The sequence below is a fragment of the Anser anser genome (assembly GCF_964211835.1).
Source record: "Anser anser genome assembly, chromosome: 1".
Taxonomy (NCBI): domain Eukaryota; kingdom Metazoa; phylum Chordata; class Aves; order Anseriformes; family Anatidae; genus Anser; species Anser anser.
This window is the reverse complement of record NC_139720.1, coordinates 71,720,564-71,728,569: the sequence shown is the minus strand read 5'-3', so window position 1 is coordinate 71,728,569 and position 8,006 is coordinate 71,720,564. Positions and strand designations below refer to the sequence as shown.

Genomic DNA, 8,006 nt, shown 5'->3' with positions numbered 1-8,006 from the left:
CCATCGCAACTGCAGACCCCAACCCAGACGGTGTGTGTGTGTGTCTGGTGTGTGTGAGCACAGCACGGGGCAGAAGCTCACTATCTTCAAGGCCACACCAGTTGACTCTTCTTTCAGCCAGTTGAACCTGGTTGTGCTGGCCCTGGCTCGCTGAGGTAGCTTGCTGCTGGTGCAGCCCCCCAGAACCAGTATCCCAAGGTGGTTGTGTCTGATCTTGCCAGATGGCCTGGCGTGAAGGGTCTCCAGTCCTCCTAGCCACCTGGGCCCTGGGAAAAGCCCAAACCTCCAGCACCTGCAAGCAGCCCCAGTGTCCTGCAACGTGCTGAGGGGGCTGCCCTGCCCGCCGAGGGAAGGTGGCAGTGGGAAGGGGCTACAGCCAAGGATGGGATGGAGGAGGATGCTGCGTTGCTCTTATCTCCAGCGTATCTGCTGCAGCTATCCGAGGAAGCAGCTCAGAAAATCCCTGGCTGCGATTCTTGGCTCGCCTAATCTTCAGAGCACACAAACAGGGCTAAAACGAAGGCTTTCATTTCCTTCCCTCTGCTCGCCAAGGTCTGAAATCCCTGAGGAGGCTTTCTAGGGCCATTTCCACACCTTAATGGTCCTTCCTCTGCCAGGCAGACAGCAAGAGGCGATCCCTCCCTCGCTCCTGGTGGCCGGGGTCCGTGATGGGACAGGGGTCCCGGGAGGTCCTGCTGCTGTCTGTGATGGGACGGGGGTCCCGGGGGGTCCCGGGTCCCGCTCCCGTCTGGGGGCTGCCCTGAACTCCTGACGGGGGGGGGGGGGGGGGGCGGGGGGGGGGGGGGGGGGCCGTGGCAAAGCAAAGCTCCGAGCGCTCTGGAGACCGAGCCAAAACGTAGCTAGCTGCCACCATTACTCCAGGCCCAGCGGCCGAGCAACAGCATTTTTCTTTCTTTTTTTTTTTTGAGTGGGGGGCACAAGTTTCGCCGGGCCTGGGCTTTGCGGGAGGACAGGGGCGGGCTGGGCTGGGCTGGGCTGGGCTGGGCTGGGCTGCGGTGCACGGAGCCGTGCCGTGCCGGCGGCCTCCATCGCTCCGGCTTCTCCCCGCCCCGCCGAGGGGAGGCAGCGGAGCCGGGGCCACCTTTAGGGCCGGCGGCGGCGGCGAGGTAGGGCCGCGCCGACGGGGCGGTGCCCGGCGCCCTAACCAATGGCTCGGCTCCACTGTTTAAATAGACTCGTCCTGTCAATCATTTTCTCCTTCGTCAACCTCCCTTCAATCGCCATATTGGGCAACCGAGAAAAGGGCTCGTCTCGCCCGGGGTTTTTTTCCCCCCCTCTCGCCCTTTTTTACTACGCGGCCGCGGGGAGAGCGGCGGGGCCGGGCGGCCGTCGGGGGGACAGCGCGGAGCCAGGGCCGCGGAGGGAGGGAGGGACGGACGGAAGGAGGGAGGGAGGGAGGGAGGGAGGGCAGCGGCACTCCCTGCCCGCCTGCCTGCTGCACGCTCCCTGCGCGCCCCCTGCGCGCTCCCCGCCCGCCTGCGCGCTCCCCCGCGCGGTTCTCGACCCGCCCGGGCTCCTCGACGGCGGCCGTCGGGGCTGCGGCGCCTGGGGCAGAGCCTCTCCGCCGCTCCTGCGAGGGCGAGCGGGGCGGCGCGGAGAGAGGAGGAGAAGCTGCGAGCGTCGAGAGGTGAAAGGCGGAGAGCAGGAGGAGGAGAAGGAGGAGGAGGAAGGGGGTGCAGCGAGAAAAACAAGCGCCGCCAGAAGAAAGAGGCCGGGGGGAGATGTCAAACGTACGCATTTCTAATGGGAGCCCTACCCTGGAGCGCATGGAAGCCCGGCAGTCGGAGTACCCGAAGCCGTCAGCCTGCAGGAACCTCTTCGGGCCGGTGAACCACGAAGAGTTAAACAGGGACTTGAAGAAGCACCGCAAGGAGATGGAGGAGGCATGCCAGAGGAAGTGGAATTTCGATTTCCAGAATCACAAGCCGCTGGAAGGCAGGTACGAGTGGCAAGCCGTGGAGAAGGGGAGCTCGCCCGAATTCTACTTCAGACCCCCGAGGCTACTCAAAGCTGTCTGCAAGTCCGCCGGCCACCAGAGCCTGGATGTAAACGGGAATTGCCAAACCGTGATTTTTGTCGGTTCTCAGGGAATCTCAGAGCACACTCACTGTGTAGATCAAAAGACTGCTCTTTCTGAAAAGCAGACGGACTTTGCAGAGCAGTGCACTGGGCAGAGGAAAAGACCTGCCACCGACGGTAACGTACCCTTTGGGGCGCTTTTCCTTGCGTGCCCTGCCGGTGTCAGCGCCACGCGTGGCCCCACCGCGGGGGGGCTGCGCCCCGCTGGATGCCGGCCCGGGCCCCCCCGCCTCCCGACGCCTCCAAAAGCCCAGGCGCTGTTTGCAGCCCCGGGCTGTGTTTTTTGTTTTGGGGGGGTTGGTGGTGTCCCACGATAGGTGGGAGCCGGCGGCTGGTTTGCGAGCGAAAGCCCCTCCATGGTAATAACGCCCCGTGCCCCCTGGCCGCCCCTCTGTGGGCACGGGGCGAGGAGAGGGGAAGGGGTGGGAGATCGCAGCACCCACGGCAAGCACGGACAGGGATTGGGACAGACCCAGGAAACTCTTGTCCCTTACCTAGAGGAGCACCCCTTCCTCCCCCCCCCCCCCCCCCCGGCCTCTCCCCCTAACGCAGCCCAATGTTGGCATCAGGCTGCGGGGATGTGCGGGAGTGACCCCCCTGCCCATCCAGCCCCCCCCCCTCCTTCCCCCCCCGCCCCTGGCTAGCGAGCAAACATCTAGCAGGAAAATATTTTAATATCAGTGTTCCCCCCTTCCCATCATTCCCCCCTCCGTTTTTAATTTTCCCCTCCTAGATTCCTCTCCTCAAAATAAAAGAGCCAACACAACAGAAGAAGAGGTTTCAGAAGACTCCCCTAGTGCCAGTTCAGTGGAGCAAACACCCAAGAAATCGAGCCCGAGAAGACATCAAACGTAAACCATTTAGGTAGGTTCCCTTTATGGTCTCGGTGTTAGGATGAGGCTGAGGAAAGGAAGGGGTGAGCAAGTGGCCCCCCTGCTGGACCTGGGGGTCTGGGGTCCCTCCGGCATGGCGGGGGGGGGGGGGGGGCTGCACGGAGCAGGGGCTGGCTGGGGGGGCTGGGAGGCGCAGGGCTCCCAGCAGCCTTTGAAAAGAACAAAACAAGGGCGAAGCGCGGCAGCGCCGGGTCCCCAGCCGTCAGCAGGGCAGGGGGCGGTGGTGGGAGCCCACCCCCGGCCCCCGACCTGTGCGCTCCCCCACCCTCCTCGCTGCCCTGCTCGTGCGACCCTCCCTGGCCATCCCCAGACGCGCTCGGGGCCGTGCCGGGGCAGGACTGGGGTCTCCAAGGGGGCTGGTGGGTGGTGGTAGGTGGGGGGGCCCGGGGGCTGCCCCCTCCTGGGGCGTTTTGGCCTCCTTGCCCCGCGCTTGGCAGCCACCTTCCACCCGGGAGAGCCGGGCTTGAGAAAAGCGGGCTTCAGCGGGAGTCTGGGCACTCTGGGGCCGAGTTAAGCAAGCGGCTTGTTTTTTTCTTGTTTTTCTTTTCCTGGTTGTTTTGGTTTGGCTTTAGGCTCTGGCAAAGGGGTGAATTTGCAGGGAAGGGAGCGGGTTAATGGGAGCCGAGCTTTTTTTTTTTTTTTTTTTTTTGTGCGTGCGTTGTTGTTGTTTTGTTTTAATGCGAGGGCTTGGGGCGGAAGGACTTGGTAAATTGGTCGGCGGTTGTTTCAGAGTCGAGGTTAGGAGAGAGGTTTACAAACACGGTCTGCGATTGTGCAGAAGAGATTAAGCTGTAAAGCAGAAGTTGCAACAAATTAGTCCTGCTGGGGGGAGCACGGCTGCGTGCGGCCCTATGCAAACACCGCTGCCCCCACCAGCTTGGCCTTTGGGCTTTGGGTTTTTTTCGGGGCGAGGGGACGCTCGGCGGCTCCGGCAGCGGCCCGCAGGACGGCGGCGGCCCCGCAGCATCCCGGCGGCGGGGCCCCGACGGGGCGGCCGGGACCCGCCCGGGCAGCGCCTCCCCGCCCCGGGGGGCCGCGGTGGTTTGAACCGGTTGCACCCCCCCGGCGGCCGCCGAGGGAAAGGATCCCGTTTGTTTGGGCCGTTTCTAAACGTCTTCTCGCCGACTTCTTCCCCTGTGGCAGAGCGGAGAAGGCGCGGTTCCTTGTTCATCGGGTGCCTCGGGAGTCGGTGAAGTGAGGAAGACGTAAAGGCGTAGCAGAGAGGAGGATACATATCGTCGAGCTCCATGGGATGGAGGTCCTGTACAAGCACTGAAAAAACAACGACAGAAAACAAGACAAAAAAAAGGCAAACAATAACACTAAAATTTTAGGCACTCTTAAAAGACCTGCCTCTAAAAGCATTGGATGTAGCATTGTGCAATTAGGTGTTTCCTTATTTGCTTCATTGTACTACCTGTGTATATAGTTTTTACCTTATGTAGCACATAAACGTTATTGGGTGGGGGGAGGGAGTGGAAGAGGGTGACCGATTGGAACTTGCTTTCACAATCTAGCAAGCAAAGAAATGTATGAAGAGGAGCAGTGTAGGCTTTTTATTACTTAAAGATGTATTGTCCCTTTAAGTGGGTCCACCGCCGCTTTTTTTCCTTTTTTTTTTTTTTCCCCTGAATGTACCATCGTGGTAATGCTGTTTACAGCAGATTGTTACAGGCCGCTTGTGAAACTTCTTTCTACGTTAAGCTGAAGAGGTGGGAGCTGCGATGATTCCGTTATGTGGTAGCAAAGGTTTCCCTTCCACCAACCTCAAGTCCCTGAGAGCAAATTTGAATGCCTGTAAAGTCCTCGAAATTCATCCTGTTTGTTACATCGCCTGTTTTTTTTTTTTAATTATTTTTTTGAAACTAATATGGAGGGCTTTTGCTCTGATTCTAGAATGTTGTTGTTTCCTGATCTGACCCACTTCCCAAAGTGCTTGTGTGTGAGGGAAAGGGATACTACATCTTTAAACAGTATTTCTACATTGCCTGTGTACCTGTATGTAAAAATAAAAGGAAAGTTTGAAGTGTACTTGTGTACATAACTCTGTAAAGACACTGAGAAATTATACTAACTTATTTATGTTAAAAGATTTTTTTTTAATCTAGAAGACAATATTTTTCCCCATAAAGCCAAAGTGGCATGTTTTTGTGCATTTGTAAATGCTCTATTTGGTAGACTTTTTAGTTTTTTTTTTTCTCCTTTTTTTCCTGGTAATTAATATGGCTGTGCTTAAAGGATTGCAGACTGAGCCAATTTAATATTTTTTTTTGTAATGTGTGGGAAAAAAAAATCCAGATTGATACTGTTTCACATCGAGCAATCAATAAAGAAAACTGCCATATATAAGAAAAATGTTCTTCATTAGTGTGTGTTTCCACCTCACTCTGCCTGGCACAGGAGGAAATAAGCCTGCTTCAAGAAAGAACAGCGAGGTTCCTTGGGGTATCTTCCTGTGGCTTGAGCGCAGGTGAAAATAAGGGATCCAGCTACAAGCTCCGTGCTATCATTGCTCCCCCGTGAGAGCTGGGAAGGATGTGCCCTCACCATTACAAATAGTGGAATTTCCTCTGCCACTTTTTTTTTTTTTTGAGGGAAAAAATGATGTCGCTCAAGATACTTATTTTGCCGTTGACTCTGAGAGACCTCAACGGTGAACCCAAACCCGCTCTTCTCCGAGACGGCGGCCCCCAAAGACGCGGCTTCACCCCGGGGCCGTGCCAGCGGCGTGTCCCCCCCCCCCCCAGCCGCTTTCACCCCGAAAATCTGGCGTGGCTGGCTGGTCTCCCCGCAGCTTTCCTGCCTCACTAAGATGGCGCCTCGCACGCCCCTGGCCCAGCAGATGCTGCTGCACACTCCGCAGCCCCCGGCCCCGCCGCCGCTCCCGGGATGCGCGGGGATGCGCCCGGCGTGGGAGCCCCTCGCCACCCCTTATCCTCCCCCATCCCCATCCACGGCCGGTCCCGCCGGTCCCCGTCGCTCCTCCGGCTCCCGCAGAGGGGGTGACGCCGGGTTTTGGGGGCGCGCAGAGGGGCTGTCCCGCTCCATCTCCACGGCCAGCAAGGTGCGGCGTCCCGTGTCCACCCCTCCCCCCCCGGCGTTTTCATCCGGCGAGAAATAAATAATGAGGCGCAAATAAATAAAGAGGGGGCGGGGGGGAGAAGCCCTGAGCGCGTCTCACCCAGCCCTCGCCCGGGTCCTCCCCGCCCCCCGTGCCCCCCCTCCCGGTGCAACGCGATCCTGTTGTTTATCACGGCCGCGCCTGGCTTCGCCCTCCCTCCGAAACCTCCCCGAAAACACTGGGGTGTGCTGGCCCGCGGTTGGGGAGGGATGGGGAGAGGGGCCCGCGTCTCCGCACCCCCACCCCCCCGCCCCAATCTCAGCCCCCCGACTCGGGCAGATGACCAGGACGAGAGGGGACGGGCAGGGCCATGTTCCATTGGCCTTTTCCTCCTCCGGCTGCAAAGGATCGCTGAACACCCTGCCCTCCGCCCTCCCCCCGCATCCCGTCTCCCTCCCCCAGTTTGCCTCCAGGTTGCCCCAAAAGAAGGGGGGGCGGAGGGGAGGGCGAGGGGTGCGTGCTGGATTCTCGGCCGGTAAACTGAAAAAAATCCTCGCGAAATTAAAAAAAAAAAAGATTCCCCCCCAACACGAACAAAGTGCTCATGATGGAAAACAAACAGCGGCGCCTTCCCGAGCCAGCCTATCCCAGCCACCAGCGCAAGCGAAACCTCCCCTCGCAGCCACCGCCGGCCGGGGGGACGTGGGGAGGCGGCGGGGGGCCGGGGGAAGCCCCCCGGGAAGGTGGGGGTGAGGGTGGTGTTGAGGTGCAAGGGCAGCGCTGCGAGCCCCCGGGCTGAGGCACGGTGCCCTGCGAGCAGCCCCTGCAACCAAATACGTCACCTTAGCATTTATTTTTTTTCTATTTTTTTCATTTTCTTTTTTATGTTCTTTTTCTTAGTTTTCAAATTTTATTTATTTTTTTTTAATTATTATTATTATTATTTTTTTTTCTGGTGGCTGCTGGGGCTTTTCTCCTCACCCTCCCGCTTTCACCTGGGGCCGCGCCCGCCCCGCTCGCACCACCCCGGGGGAGCGGCGCCGGCCGCCCGCCCCCGCCCGCCCCGGCCCCTCGCCCTCCCCCCCCTCGCGACGGCTCCGCCTCCTCCCCCGAAGTGAGCCCCGAGGGGCCGAAAAAAAAATATTAAAAAAAATAATTAAAAAAAATCCCCACCGGGGAATGGGGGGCGGGGGGGGTCCCTCCCCCCCCGGTTGTTGTTGCAGAGGGGCCGGGCGGCGGCGGAGCCTCCGCGGGAGGAAGCGGGGGGGGGGGGGGGGGGGGAAGGTTTAAGGTGGCGCTGGGCTTGCTGCTGCGCCGTCCCCAGTCGCGCCGAGCCGGGCCAGGCCAGTGCAGGGCGGGATTTTTTTTTTTTTTTAATTATACTTTTTGTAATTTTATCCCCTCCCCCCCATCATCTTCCCTATCTTCGCGTTTACCCCCTCGAGCGGCTGGAGGCAACCTTGCCCCACCGCTCCCGGGCCCGCCGAGTTTGGGGAGTTGGTGCTGGGGATTTGGGGGTGGGGGGGGTGGGGGCGGGGCGGGGCTGCCGCACTTTGTGCGAGCCGGGCGCCCTCCCCGGGTCCCGCCCCGACTGATGCAATAGGCGCGGCCGCCCCGTCTGCCCCGCGGGGGCGCGCGCGCACGCAACGCACGCACCCGCCTGCCCCCTCCCCCTTCCTCCCCCCCCCGCGCCGCACGTACTTGCACTCGTGCGCGCTCCCGAGTGGACGCGCGTGCACTGCGCCCAATCACCCCTCCCCGCGACCCCCAATACCGCCCGAGGGGGCTCGGAGCTGGGAGGGGGTGTGTGTCTGTGGAGCGCTCTGCGCCACTCCCGGGCGACCACAGCGGCAAAAAGGGGGCCTGAGACCCCCCCTTGGGACAGGGGGGTGGTGGCCTGGCGTTCATCCCTGCCTGGCGTGCTGGAGGTAACCCCAAAAGCACCCACAGCC

At 60.3% G+C, this 8,006-nt stretch overlaps 1 protein-coding gene across 1 annotated transcript; it reads left to right on the top strand.

The window, feature by feature from the left end:
• Window positions 1-1,220: 1,220 nt before the first annotated feature.
• CDKN1B (cyclin dependent kinase inhibitor 1B) lies at window positions 1,221-5,348 on the top strand. Its single transcript, XM_083819397.1, has 3 exons — window positions 1,221-2,217; window positions 2,834-2,964; window positions 4,137-5,348. Exons 1-2 carry the CDS (start codon window positions 1,743-1,745, stop codon window positions 2,953-2,955), a joined length of 597 nt encoding a protein of 198 aa, XP_083675523.1. The 5' UTR covers window positions 1,221-1,742; the 3' UTR covers window positions 2,956-2,964; window positions 4,137-5,348.
• The last annotated feature ends 2,658 nt before the right edge of the window (window positions 5,349-8,006 follow it).

What these genes read in the sequence shown, in the direction of transcription:
- CDKN1B (XM_083819397.1), top strand. Translation starts at nt 1,743, where the DNA reads ATGTCAAACGTACGCATTTCTAATGGGAGCCCTACCCTGGAGCGCATG. An exon ending in GAAAAGACCTGCCACCGACG is followed by an intron (nt 2,218 to 2,833) that starts GTAACGTACCCT and finishes TTCCCCTCCTAG; the next exon opens with ATTCCTCTCCTCAAAATAAA.